General features: G+C 42.5%; 1 protein-coding gene across 1 annotated transcript; it reads right to left on the bottom strand.

Moving 5' to 3' along the window:
• Positions 1-6,503: 6,503 nt before the first annotated feature.
• LOC310877787 (2-oxoglutarate dehydrogenase complex component E1-like) lies at positions 6,504-9,569 on the bottom strand (the record flags this gene model as incomplete). Its single annotated transcript, XM_083791735.1, has 1 exon — positions 6,504-9,569. One exon carries the CDS (start codon positions 9,567-9,569, stop codon positions 6,504-6,506), a length of 3,066 nt encoding a protein of 1,021 aa, XP_083647861.1.
• Positions 9,570-14,797: the final 5,228 nt, after the last annotated feature.

The raw sequence follows: 14,797 nt of genomic DNA, 5'->3' as shown, positions 1-14,797 counted from the left end.
TTCTACACTACACCATTAGTAGGCTAACAATAATGTAGATCAACCGTTTTTTTCTCTTGTCTTTCCAGATTGGTAATCAACATAATTTATATCTGTTCTCCGAAAATAGCTCATCTACAAGCTCACTGCATGGCTGCAGACCGGCTATTTTCGGAGAAGAGATTTATAGACATTATGTGCAAATATAAAATAGCTGTGAGTGATACTGGAGGTGGAAAGCCTGGTGACGTGAGGTTAGTTTGGAGTGGGCGAGCGGTGAGGGGACTATGGCGTCACCGTTTCAGCAAATAGGCAGCATTCTCTGTAATGCCGGTTAAGTCCCCCAAAAACGCCGTCTCCGTCTGGCAGAAAGGGCAGATGGGCTAAATACTTGCCCGTAACGCAGAATACGTCCTTGTCTGGACACTTGTTTGTTTTCTCCGTTTGTTTGACCTGATGTGATTGTGTGTATTTATTGTATCAATCAATTCATTAATTAATTAATTAACATTAATTAACATTAATTAATTTTCAGAAAAGGACAACAAATCGAATGAGGTGGAAGCCCCGGGAGGAAGTTCTGCAGGTGAGATATAGGTTATAGATATTATATAATGTTATATTATTGCGACCATAGAAAACCTGTAAGTCAGTCCGTCCATCACGCCTTGTGACATGCTCCATAGCCAATACAGAATTCATTCCATATGTTGATCTGCCCAGCAGTCTGCCGTCACCCAGGCAGATGCATGGGGCGAGGTGGCTTCTCCCCTCAGGGCGTCTACCTGGTATATTATATTGTATTAGTGAAGAATGAGGTGGGAGCAACAGGAGGATGTTCTGTGTAAGAGACGTTGGAAAAAAAAACTGTTGCTAAAAGAACACAATAGCGGCCAATCAAATCATCGCTATGGGGTGATCAGCCAATCAAATCATCGTGTTTGTGTTCATACAAACAGAAAAAGTTGGGCATAGGAGGGGCTAGCATTAGGATTCGAATGAGCCTTCACACCTGCCAAACGAAGTGCACTTTCTGAAAATGCGCAGCAGGATTCGTTTAAAGCGCAGCAAAGCTCTCTGGTGTGAATGTGACCTTAGTGCTAGTGAGAGTCAGATTGAAGGCTTTGAGACCAGACGTAATGCTAGTGAGAGTCATAGTGAAGGCTTTGAGACCAGACTTAATGCTAGTGAGAGTCATAGTGAAGGCTTTGAGACCAGACTTAATGCTAGTGAGAGTCAAGTTGAAGGCTTTGAGACCAGACTTAATGCTAGTGAGAGTCATAGTGAAGGCTTTGAGACCAGACTTAATGCTAGTGAGAGTCATTGTGAAGGCTTTGAGACCAGACTTAGTGCTAGTGAGAGTCATTGTGAAGGCTTTGAGACCAGACTTAGTGCTAGTGAGAGTCATTGTGAAGGCTTTGAGACCAGACTTAGTGCTAGTGAGAGTCATTGTGAAGGCTTTGAGACCAGACTTAGTGCTAGTGAGTCATTGTGAAGGCTTTGAGACCAGTCACCAGACTCAACACCAGCACGGTCTAGATTGAAGACTTGAGTGAAGGTAATTTGATCCAGATGGTGTTCAGTGAATGCAAGTATAAATGTGTATGTAGTGTTGAAAAGGGACTTACTTTGGGGTTAAATAGTAGTTCACACAAACCACCATAGAAAACCACCATAGAAACCAGGCACATTCCGTGCTCAGCCAATCAAATCATCACAAATGTCATTCCGGCCAATCAAGTTTGGCGTGTTCACTTTGGCCAATCAAATCATCGCTATGGAGTGATCAGCCAATCAAATCGTCTTTGTGTTCACACAAACAGACAAAGCTGGGCATGAGAGGGGCTAGCACCCCTCAAAAATCTCCATGAATTCAAGGCTTCATGGAGTGTGTAATTAAGTCATATTTTGGGTGAACTACTCCTTTAATTACTTTCATTGATCTCAGAGAATAGATAATTGTTTTTGATCATGTATCTTACTGTACAGGTGATCCATATAATCATAGGAATAGTATGTGACAACCAGGTATAGTCTGGTGACCACCGGAGAGACGGGTGACAGCCGGAATGTAGACGGCACCCGGGTGAGCAGTGTGGGTTAGCGCCCCAGCCTGTGTCCTCCGTGAGGAGGAAGCCCAACAACCCTCGGTGAGGCGTTTGGGAGGGCCATGCAAGCAGCAAGCGGAACCGCAGCACTATGACCCTGTGGAACCATTGCCCAACACTCCTGAATGAAGTGTCTGGTGCTGGGACTCTGGTGCAACGCACAGGTCCTGAGCCTAGTCCCTCCATGCGCCAGAAGTGTACCTCCCATCCCTGGCAGAGTAGTTCTGGAGTAGTTCCAACGGATTGTGTGCCTGAGCTAGTCTTACAACCAATCACATTCTGATGACCATATGAGCCTGGGCTAGTCTTACAACCAATCACATTCTGATGAGCGCTGAGAGCAATCAGAGGGAAATACTAGCAGCCCTACTATACAGCCCCAGCCCTGGGGGACCCCGGTCAGGTTTAAGTGGATATTAATGAGTAATTATGTGTAAATATTGATGGTACTGTCACACTCACAACATGTTACAATTAACCAAAGTAATGACTTTACCGTCTTCCACTATTAAATGTCAGTGAGGATCTGACCATTAAGGTGAATGAAAGATTTAGGTTTACAGTTTTCTGGATACCCAAGGACCCTGTTTTTGTTCTACACTATGTATCTTTGCTGAAAATAGCAGATCTACAAGTGCACAACAGAACATGGCCCAGTTCAACACATTGTGAGAAATCTGCTATTTCTGCTCCAGAACAGAGTTACTAGGGTTCAAGTAATTAATAATAAATGATAATAAATCCTGTCTCTGTATTTGACAGACAGTAATATTCCATGGAGTATTGTTAGTGACCGTTTAGTTTTAATAGCCTATACTTTGTCAACAAGATTGATGTATTGGCTTAATATAATATTATGCTTTTATAATATTTAAACAGTTTGATAATGCTCCTCCTGTGTTGACAGACAAACCGAAGGTGGCCTTCTCTGCTGGTTTGACTAATTATGGACAAGTTGGACCGTATAGTTCTACCACCACTCTGATCTACAGGAGAGTCATCAGTAACATTGGCAACGCCTACAATCCATCTACAGGTGATTAAACTACAATCCATCTATGTACACACATGCACTTAAAGTACTAAAAGTAAAAAGTTGAAATGTTCCATTTCATGTTTTCAAATGTATAAAAACCTTTTGAAAATAGCTCACAATGCGTCGATGTGACAGATTGTGAGCTTGTAGATCGGCTATTTTCAAATGGCTGAAATGCATTAAAGGCTGAAGTGGTTACTGTATGTTTTGTAGTAATAATCTAAATCTACAAAGTAACTACTAACTAAAGTTGTCAAATAAATGTAGTGGAGAAAAGTACAATATTTGGATCTGAGTAAAAGTAAAATTATTGGAAATTGTTAATACTCAAGTAAACTACAAATACCAAAATGTTTTACTTAGAGTATTTAAGTAAATGTACTTGTCCACCAATGTTTTTCACATTGAAAGCAACAGTCCAGAGAGGATGAGGAAAGTAACCTCTCTGAATTTTTAATTAAGGTTTTTATTTTTACAACAGTATTTTAATTTCTATTAATGTAATGTGTTCTCTCATCCTGTGTTCTCAGGGGTCTTCTCTGCGCCGGTCAGAGGATTCTATCACTTCACATATACTGCAGCTAACAGGTGGCCACCAGAGAAGTTCTGTGTCTTCATGTATAAGAATGAGCAGAGCATCTTATTGAACTGTGGACACAATAGTGGACGTTATGAACAGATATCTGGTGGAATGATGGTAGAGCTGGAGGAGGGAGACACTGTTGACATGCGTTTAGAAGATCAGTCCAGAATCTATGATGACTCAAACAAACGCTCTGTGTTCAATGGTGTTCTGCTCTATTCTATGTAACACTGTCTGATACTGGTACCATTACTTTATACAGTGTTCTGGTCTATATAGGCTGAGCTATAATTCCAGATGACATCTTTAAGAGTCTCCTGTCTAGATTATCGTGATGTTTGTCAGATTTTAATTCAGACAATGGGTTTTTAATTTCAGATACATTCGTGAATAAAAATTCAAATTTGCATTATAATTTGTTCTGCATGATATAATTTTTAATAATTGATCCGGATAGATGACCGTTTGCAGGCAGCATGTCATTTCTTATGGTATCAACTTTACTTATGAAATAATTGTCGAAATAATCAGAAAATTATTGGGGCTTGGTGATGAAGTGTTCACCCGATTCAATAAATGATGGTGTTTTGCTCATTTTATCTCTACCGGTGATTTGATTGAGAGAGAATACTCCAGCGTTTTTACCATCATGTATAATTTCTACAATTCTAGATTGGTAGTTTAGGCTTTTTTCTGTTTATTTAATGTGTTCACTTTGTCTCTTAAAGAGCGATATGCTAGCCAGTCCTCTAATCTACCTGAATCTACAGAAACTATTTTACCTTCATCTCTATCTTTCATCAAGCTTCTCAGCGTTGTCAGCTTTTCATCTACTATTTTCAATACGCTTTGAAAAATAATCTGAAATAAAATCTGAAAGTTTAAATTGTGTTGAAATATTGTAACAATACACATCTTCTCTCATGGGGTCTATGCTGTCACAGACGGGGGTCCACAGACAAATAGATCATTTTGGGGTCTATGCTGTCACAGACGGGGGTCCACAGACAAATAGATCATTTTGGGGTCCTTGACATGAACATGTTTGAGAAGCATTATGTTAAAGAGCCTCCATAATGTTCATATCCTTTTAGACCAAGTGTATATTGTACTGCAGGCTGTTTGCATTTCTGTCAAATAATTTTCAATCAATCAAATAAATGAGAAAAGGGCATGTTGTGAGCTTTTACTGTAGTTCTGCTACTTTGACTAATGTTGTTAATTCTGAGCATTTTCCCTCCAAATAATGACATTTCTACATACACATACTGTACATACACGCACGTGTGTACACATACATGTACACATACATACACAGCTCCGCATAGGATGATGAATTAAACAATGTGGACCCTGTTGTAAACAAGTGTAATGCTTAATTTATACACCAAGGGTTATGTGGTACGGAACAGGTTCAGGAACAGTGCCAGAAAAAAAGAATGAGGAAAAAAAAGTTATTTTGTGGGTGTGCTCATAGGAGTTATCCAGCTCAGTGGCCTTGTGGTTAGAGTGTCTGCCCTGAGACTGGGAGGTCGGGGGTTCAATCCCCGGCCGGGTCATACCAAAGACTCTAAAAATGGGGCCCAGTGCCTCCCTGCTTTACACTCAGCATCAAGGGTCGGATTGGGGGTAAGTCCCTGCGACATACTAGCGTCATGTACTTGTACATCAAGCTGCCTCACGCTACAGAAACAGGAGATATAGGCACCTGCCCTATGGCTCGGCAAGGCTACTTACAACTTACTTCATAGGAGTTATAAATAATAGAGATGTCACCGAGATGACACACTGAAGCGGAATGGACATGGTGGCCGAAAGCAGGTACCTCGTTCATGTTTTGAGCCCACCCCCACCGTGTTCACGTATGGCCTAAATGCATCCCAGAATGCACTCTGTTCCATTCCCGGAAGAAGGGGTGGAAACGCCAGATACGCTAGGTGAGCAACTCCATGCAAGTGGGTTGGGAGGAGAAATCTGATGACGTCTCTGCAATGTTTAACTATATGGGGTTGCTGCCTGGAGGAAATGTATACTTTTGTCAATGTAAATTGTTATAATACCCATGACTCATGAGTAAATAATTTAATCAGAATACACCGAAAGCTCATTGTCAATGCAGAAACATTTAATTGAAAGTGTTTCATAGTGTCTCATAGTGAATTAATTCACCTATTCTGAAGGCCTGGTTCTAGGTAGTATTTTGACATTCGCGAGTGGATTAGTTCGAAAGGATTTGGTCTATTATGTGTGAACGGGAACAAACGCATCGGTCATTGTCCTCCGTGTGGAAGGCCTGCATGGTAACGTGAGGTTCGGCCGACTCAACTGCCTGAGGAGGGTGGAACTGGAAGCGCTGGACAGCGAATGAGAACAAAATGACTCGAGTCACTGCGCACATAATAATGACGTTAGTTCTGGGATCGTAGTTGAGGGACACAGGACTAGGGTATGGATCTGGAACCAGACATCCGGAAGCAGGTTTTATCACACTGTCAGAGCTGGCATGTGGACTTCACGTCTGCTATTCAATTACAATACCGGTGGTTCTCAATCCTTTTAATTTCAAGCACCACCAAAAGCACCACAAATGTGTATACACTCTCCGAGTTACAGACATGTAAGGGTCAATTTGGTTCCATGTGTACACTCTCCGAGTTACAGACCTGTAAGGGTAAATTTGGTTCTATTTGTATACTCTCTGGAGTTACGGACCTGGGTACCTCCTATAGGAATCGTTGAATGGACCCGAATTGGACCGTTAAGTAGGGAATCATTAAAAGGAAACAAAACGGGAGTGTCACCGCTTTCCTGAGAAAGCTTCCAGGTTGAATGCCGTGTCCATGAAACGCTGCAACTCCTGCAGGTGAGTTTGCTTGTTTCCAGTTGCCGGAGCTGCTGCTGGCCCTCTGCCGGCGTACCGCACAGGGTGGGCGTGGTCTATGGCGGTGCTGAGGCGTGGCTTGACGTAGTCATAGTAACCGTGGTTCTTGTGCTCCTCCTGGCACCACAGCAGCTCTGCGTTTGGAAAGCGATCCGTCTCGGCTTTCACCAGATCAAAGGGGAATGGCGAGAGCTGTTCCATGCGAGTGACGGCCACAGTGTCTTCCATGCCCCTGTTCTCGCGTTCGCTCGTCAATTCATAGTAGACTTTGCCGGTGCAGAAAATAATTCTCCTCACCTTGTCCGAGTTGGTAGACGCAGGCCTGGCATCTGGTATCACACGCTGGAAGTCGGTGCCTGGTAGCATGTCATCAAAGCTGGACTTGGCCTCCGGGTGGCGCAAAAGAGACTTGGGGGTGAATACGATCAGTGGCTTCCTGAAGGGCAGCAAAATCTGCCTACGGAGCACGTGGAAGTAGTTTGCAGGTGTGGAGCAGTTGACTACGATCCAGTTACAATCGCACAGCTGATGCATAGCAAAGTCCTCATTGGACATGTCAGGGGAAACATCGGGGTCATCACTGCACATCTGCAGAAACCTCTCAGGGCGGGCTGACGAGTGCTCTGGGCCCATTCCCTCCATCCCGTGGGGAAGTAGCAGAACGATTCCATTCTGTCTCACCCACTTGGCCTGACCTGAACTAATGAACTGGTCAATGATGCACTGAGCCGTGTTGTGGAAGTCCCCAAACTGAGCCTCCCACAGAACCAGAGCATTGGGATTGGCCATCGCGAAGCCCAGTTCAAAGCCCAGCACTCCATATTCTGACAGGGAGCTGTTGCAGACGGTATAAAGAGCTTGCCCGGAGGAGATGTGGTTCAGTGGGACGCAGGTCTGCTTGTCAACGTCCTGTTCGTGAAGAACGTGGTGTCGATGGCTGAAGGTGCCTCTCTCCACATCCTGTCCACTGAGGCGTACGTGGATACTTTCCTTGAGCAGAGAACCAAAGGCCATGTACTCCCCAAGAGCCCAGTCACAGACGCGCTGCCTCAGCATGTTTGCGCGCGCCTTCAGGATACGCGCCAGACCTGCATGTATAGTAAATCCTGCAACCGGGACAGAGGAAGCAGCATTCCCGATATGGGAGAGGTCCTCTTCGCTGATGCCTGTGGAGGGGCAGCTCATGCTCTTCGGCTGGCCATCTTTTGCAAAGAAATCAGGCCAGGGTGAATCTAGCCAGTAGTTGCTGTGCATGATCTTCTCATCTTTGGAGCGAGCGTAAGCCTCTGCGCAGATATTGTCATACTTTGCAACCTCCTCCTCGTATTCCTTTGCACTGACGACCCCTTCAGCGATGAGCTTTTCTGAGAGCTTCTGTAGAACCCCTTTCTGCTTCTTTATCTGCTTATACATGTGTGGCTGGGTGAACATAGGCTCATCCATCTCATTGTGGCCATTACGCCTGTAGCCAACCAGATCTACAACCACATCTTTGTGGAAGGTGTTCCTCCACTCCGCGGCTACCTGACACACATACATCACGGCCTCTGGATCATCCGCATTGACATGGAAGATGGGAGCATTGACCACCCGAGCGACATCCGTGGGGTAAGGAGACGAACGTGCCACCCGTGGGTCTGTGGTGAAGCCAATCTGGTTGTTGACCACCACGTGTATGGTGCCATGAGTGGTGTAGGAGGGTAGGTCAGACAGGTGGAATGTCTCATAAACTATACCCTGGCCTGCGAACGCAGCGTCACCGTGGAGCAGAATGGACATGACCTTCTTTCCCTCAGTGTCGCCACGGTAGAACTGCTCAGCCTTGGTCTTTCCTTGTACAATCGGATCCACCGCTTCCAGATGGGAGGGATTAGCCATGAGCGTCAGCGTTATGTCTCTGTCCGTGGCCTTGTTTAGCCTCCTAAGGTGCATCCCCAGGTGATATTTAACGTCACCGGAACCCTCGTCTGCAGCCTCCAGGTTGGAGTCAAACTGACAGAAAATCTGATCCAAATCCATACGGATAAGATTGGCCAACACGTTCAGCCTGCCTCTGTGTGGCATGCCCATGATGATGCTCTCTACTCCACTCTCACTGGACTTGTCAATAATGGTTTTCAGGGCTGGGATCAGTGATTCACATCCTTCCAGACCAAAGCGCTTCTCCGATGACCACTTTCTCTGGAGGAACTCCTCGAATCTGGTGGACCGGATCGTTCTTGCCAAGAGTCGCCTCTTCTCTTCTGGGCCAAACTGCATAACCCCCGGAGTCTCGAACTTCTGTCTGATCCATTGGCACTGCTCCAAGTCATTGATAAACATGAACTCTGCTCCAATATGCTGGCAATACGCATTGTCGAGGCGGCCCACGATCTCCCTGAGGGGCAAAGCACGCTCACTGCCACCAATAAATGTTGTTCTGGGCAGCCGGAACATTGTGTCCAAGTCCGACTCTTCCAGTCCAAAATGACCGATATTCTGTAGATCTACAAAGTCTACAGAGCCGATGCCCAGGGGGTCCAGCCTTGCAATGTGGTGGCCACGTATCTGGTATGCCCGTATAAGTGCCTGTACGGCTAGGTGATCCTTCACCAGCTTCTCCACATTGGGTTGCGTCCCCACGAGAGCCAGGGCGTGATTGACCACTCCCGGAACAGTCCCACTCCCCAGTGAGGGAGGACTCTGATAGGCTGCCCCGGGCGGTGCACCAGCATTGGCATTCCTGAAGAAAATATCCCACGACTTGTGCACACAACTGGGATCCTCCAGCCACGCATCGTACATCTGCTCTACATAGTTGGAACTGGTGCCGTTGAGAAAGGGCTCGGCGGCCACAGGCGTACCTAGACGCCGCACAGGTGCAAACGTCCTCGGAGCGCCTTCAACAACTAGCATTGGTCGAGGAGGCTGTGATTGTCTGTGGGAGGACTGAGCAGCTATAAGCGTCCGTATCCTACCAACTGTAGTTCTTAACCCGTGCATTGTTCCCCTGATGTCACCCGATAGTCCTGTCCGGGCAGATGAAGGCAACAATAACCTTCTATTAGGAGGTTCTGGTCTTCTCAACACAGTAGCTTCTCCACCGTCCTCAGGGCTACTTGAGAACAATGCTGTCGCGTGTAATCGGTTGGTGCTTAAGACCGACCTACTTGCCTCTGGAGACGCTCTTACGTAAAGACCCCATCCGGTTCAGTATATATCGATGTTTAGCGGAGTGCATCACACTCTGTACGGCGGTTATTTCAATACGTGGTGCAGATTAATACCTGGGTGCTGATCCTGCGTCCGTGTGGTCAGCCTTTAAACGGAGCTACCTTGAATCTTGCATCATCAAATGTGACGTAATTTGTTCAAAAGGCCACTGATCAGACATATCTGGTAACCATGGAAACCTGATAACAATCCTATGCATCAGGGTTTCTCAAAGTGGGTGCCGTGACACAAGTGCAGAATACGGGTATGTTTATATTTACATTTTTAACCACTTAAACCCTCCATACTTGGTAAACTTCCTTGCCAAAAATAGCCGATCTACAAGCTCACAATGCGCCACAAGGATAGGGATGCTGGGGTTCCCAGTGGTTAAATGTCAAGTATGAAGTTATTTTCAATCTGTCGTAATGGAAACTACTATGCTCTCAAGTTTTCCTCTCGACACGGTATCTTAGCTATAGGGGAACAATATACATATTTACATACGTCATATGACATAAATGTAACAATGTAATTCAGATTAATATGACATAAGGTTCTATAAAGTAATAACCATGCTATTCAAGGGTGCCGTGGATGAAATAAATCACACCCGTGTGAAGTGAGGGGCGCTAATATATTAAAGTCTAACTCATTTTGATTAGGTGATGTAATGGTGATGTAAAACAAACGGTGCCAACACCAAACATTAAACGCCATTAACAGTAAAGAGACAATGATGTACATTATGATGTACATTTTCCCTTCATTGTCAATGGCGTTTAGAAAACAAACATTGAACTAAAGACAAACATTAAACCTGTGTATAGAAACAATATTTCCAGGGGTGACCTAGGACAAAAACAAGTTTCATAACTTAATGCTAACACCAAAAGGGGTTCCCGCCTAAAATGGGTTAAACAGCCAAAGCTGGCCACGGCTAATATCGCTAGCCAAACGCAAGTAGCCAAGCACCAGAGCGCGTTTATGCACTGTACACCGCGCGTCGCTAGCCTAATAATCATTCATTTCTGTATCAATGCGGACATAACGTGGTAAATGTTCATAAGCACACAATTGTACAAAATGCTTTTTACACTTGACTTATCTCCAGAGTCCTCAGTCCTGCAGCCCCACAATGCCATATGCCAGTCTAGCCTTAACATCTACATTTATATGTTATTCAATATATTACTTTAGCACAAAATATAGGCTTTTCTAAACCAAGCCCTCATTCAAAAGTTAAGTAAGTAAGTAAATGTTATTTATAAAGTCCCTTTCGAAAAACAAAGTTAGAAGGTGCTGAACAATTTGCACAGTATAAACAATAGAAGAAAATTAAAAACAATTAAGGAACATATCACACAGTGACAATATAGCAGAACAAAAACAAACAAGGCAGAACAGAAACATAGGGCTATACAAATGAATGTAAGGTGTCTGTCATTGTATTTTCTGTGAATTAACTCAGTTTAATCCACTGATCCGCAAGGACCCCCAAATTAAATTTATATTAATTAGCCTAGGGTAACAGGGTCCTAGGCCATTTCATTATGATTTTCATCTCTGCACATGGTTACATGCAGACATGTTTACAATATTTTACAACAGTAGCTACTTATATTTATTTATTTAAAGCTGTGATTATTTATTTAAGAAGCACTGTTCTGAACCAATGTTTAAGAAGCTAAAATAATGATGACCGGGGACTTAAAATCATTGTTTTAATTGATGGCCTTCATGCCCTGGCACTTGGCATTGCCCCTAAAATGATGAAATTCCAGGCCTGCATACATCACATAAATCCACATCACATACCTAACCCTAATACCTATAGCCTAATCCTAACCCTGCGTTCATGATGTGATGTGGGGATGACGTGATGAAGCTTTACTCACAAATGATATCTGATGATATAGCACATGCAGCCAATGCTAAAATAAATAGATTTTCTTGGTCTCTGCCCAAGTAGTTGTCATTAGGTTTGTGGCGTGAGTATTTTTTCCAGCCAGTTGTCCCATGTTTTACATATCAATTTTAAAATAAAAACATTCACAGAAAGTGAATGAGAAAGAGAGAAAAACCACAAATGGTAAAAATTGCCATTTGTGGATGATTTACATAAATTATACAAGGTGCAAATTATGCAATGGCAGCAGCAGTCTCATTTGCTTCATGTTCTTTGTGCCACTGTATTTGTCAGCAATACAGCAACACTATGAACATTAGTACACAACACTATGGATGACATCAGAACACAACAGCAATAAACAAAGTTCGTATGGTGTGAACGATGCACCTACATCATTTCCCGCTCTGAAAGTGTGTACCTCGCCTGAATAAAATTCCGACGTGAATGGCGAGCTATCCGTAATTGCTGTGAAAAAGTCATATAAAACAAAAATCACATAAATGCACATCACATACCGGGCCTGTGTTCATATGTGATGTGAACTGACGCGATGACGCTTTACCGGAAAATGACGAAACGTGAAACGATACAGTTCCAATCAATTGATGAGAAACTTTACGCGAGACACGACCCGAATCACGCACCACAGACACTATAGTTAAGAACTGGTGTGTTAAAGAGGGAAGAAGAAAGAAATTACTTATTAAAAAAATTAAATGCGATTAAAAATTCAGACCACAAAAACAAATAAATGTATTATTAAAGCAAAGAATAGGGAAGAGAAAAGATGAAGGTCGGGTAGAAACCTTGTATGTAAAAAACAATTACTTTTCTGGACAAAAAAAAAGGAACCTGTAGATCGGCTATTTTTGCTACTTTAGTGTACTAAAGTATGCAATTCATATTTTAAGATCATATCGTTGCCGTCGGTAGGAAACCTCAAAACTCCAGTTGAGGTTTTTTGGCATAAATCAGTGCTATTGAACACCCTTTACTTCTGTGTGTTGTTTCGAAAAAGAATTAACCAATGGAAAGTAGAAAAGTGCTTTGGACAAAACCTCTCAACTCCATTGGACCCTCAAACTGTCTGCTACAGCAGCTAACTCCACCACCTCTCCCCCTCTCATGGAAGTAATTGACAATATATAAAGTTACACCAACTTTGATGAGGCAGTATGCTTCGTTAAAAAATATATAAGAAAGGTTCTTTATTTGCTGAAAAAAAATATATTTAGAATTTCCTGAAAAAATGATTTTCTTTTTAGTTATGAGGTTTCCTCCCGACAGCAGGACACCTTTAAGGTGTTAAATAAAAAAGGATTAAAAAAAATCCCACATTATACACAACTTGAGTAAAAGTAAAAAGGTATTGGCATCATAATGACCAAAAGAATGCAGATGTCCCATTTGAAAATATATCTACATATTTTTCTAAGTGTTGGAGTTTGGAAGCGCTTGTCGAAGTCACTGGACGGCCCTGCGTACCACCTGTTTAGAATTGTCACATAATGCAGGAGGCAGCAGCACGACCCATTAATAAAAACAAGTGCTTCTAAACTCCAACACTTAGAAAAATAATCACCTGCAGAGAACTTCTTGACAGAAAGTAAATCATAACATGGATTTTTATAAAACAAACCCTTTGCAGATTGAAAGAGGATAATTCCCCACAGCTGCAATATGTTGGTGAGTTTGTCATTTAATACAAGCAGAAACTAGTCAAAAGTTTCCAAATAATTGTAGTAGAGTATAAAAGTACAATATTGCCCACAGTACTTGAGTAAATGTAATGATTTGCACACTCACAGGCGCGAGTGGTGGAACTTGGCCTGCAAACCCTAAAAGAGATATATATAAAAGGTATGTGCCGACAGACAGACTACAGACAGACTACTTTTAAACACCAATTTATCAATATATTTTGACAAATTGTTAAAGTAACCATTTAAAATTAAACACTTGAAATTAACCATTTAAAAAGAATAGATACATGTTTTGTTTCTAATTAAACTAAAGGTAATATTTTAGACAAGTAAACATTAAGTTAACATTTTAAATTCACAATTTAAACCCTTTTAAATGGAATAGATAAATGTTTCAACTCAAGTGAACATCTAAGCACTTGGAATAAAGATAGATAAATATAGCTGATCCTTGATTTGAAGATCAGCTCTTTTCCAAATAGGCATTTAAACCTTTAACACGGAGAACCATGAATTGTCCACATTTCAGTAGTCTTTTAAATTCTTAAAGTAATTTTCAATAAACTTAACATTTCTAACTTTGTCTTCTTTTGTAATTTATACTTTAAAGACAAATTAATTAATTTCCCCAAACACTGTCAAGTCACACAGCAGTGTGCCCAAAGTAACACATAGCAGGTAATGCTGTAGCCCTAGAACGGCTCTTGTTACATACAGTATGTACATTATTTCACATACAGAGCCATAGAACACCCAGGTTTATTTCTGTTCGGGTTCAAAATGGGCGGCCTAAATGTGATGAATGCTCCGTTTGTACTCACCCATTAAATTATTCTAAAGACGTGGTGTGAAAAATGGTCCTCTATTTTTATATCCATGTGAAAGTTCTGGCACAAAACGCGTATTTAGTGAATTATCTCCACTTTTTCAAGAGATGCACACGGACGACTTTCTCTCCGGCGAGAGGGGCACGGAAAGATCGATGAACCGATTTTAGATACATCCTGTTGTTTACCGAAGACGTCATCACAAATTGACAGGTGCGCTGACATTTGCTCCCATCAACCAGGACGCGCGTCTGTGTATGCCGAGATAATAAAACAAGCACTTCCATTCTCAGACAGCCTCTTACCACACCCCAAACGCACATTACATGTAGAGGCTATTAATTTAAGAAATCAAGTATAGGACTAAGAAATTGGTTCACACTTTTATTCTGTCTTATATTTCTTTTTTTGTCTGTCGTGAATGCAATGGCACTCGCAGATAAAGAATTTGAACATTTGCTTTTGAGTTTAAATTTACCTTATTAAAGGCCTGTTAAAGGGTCACAATGTTTTGGACGTTTTACCGACAGGGTTTGGAAAAAGTGCCTGTTATGGACTTGTTGGTCAATTAATGGA

This window comes from Protomyctophum parallelum, assembly GCF_964188405.1.
Source record: "Protomyctophum parallelum genome assembly, chromosome: 20".
Classification (NCBI taxonomy): Eukaryota; Metazoa; Chordata; class Actinopteri; order Myctophiformes; family Myctophidae; genus Protomyctophum; species Protomyctophum parallelum.
Note: the sequence above shows the minus strand (reverse complement) of the source record. Positions and strands in the feature narration are given on the sequence as shown.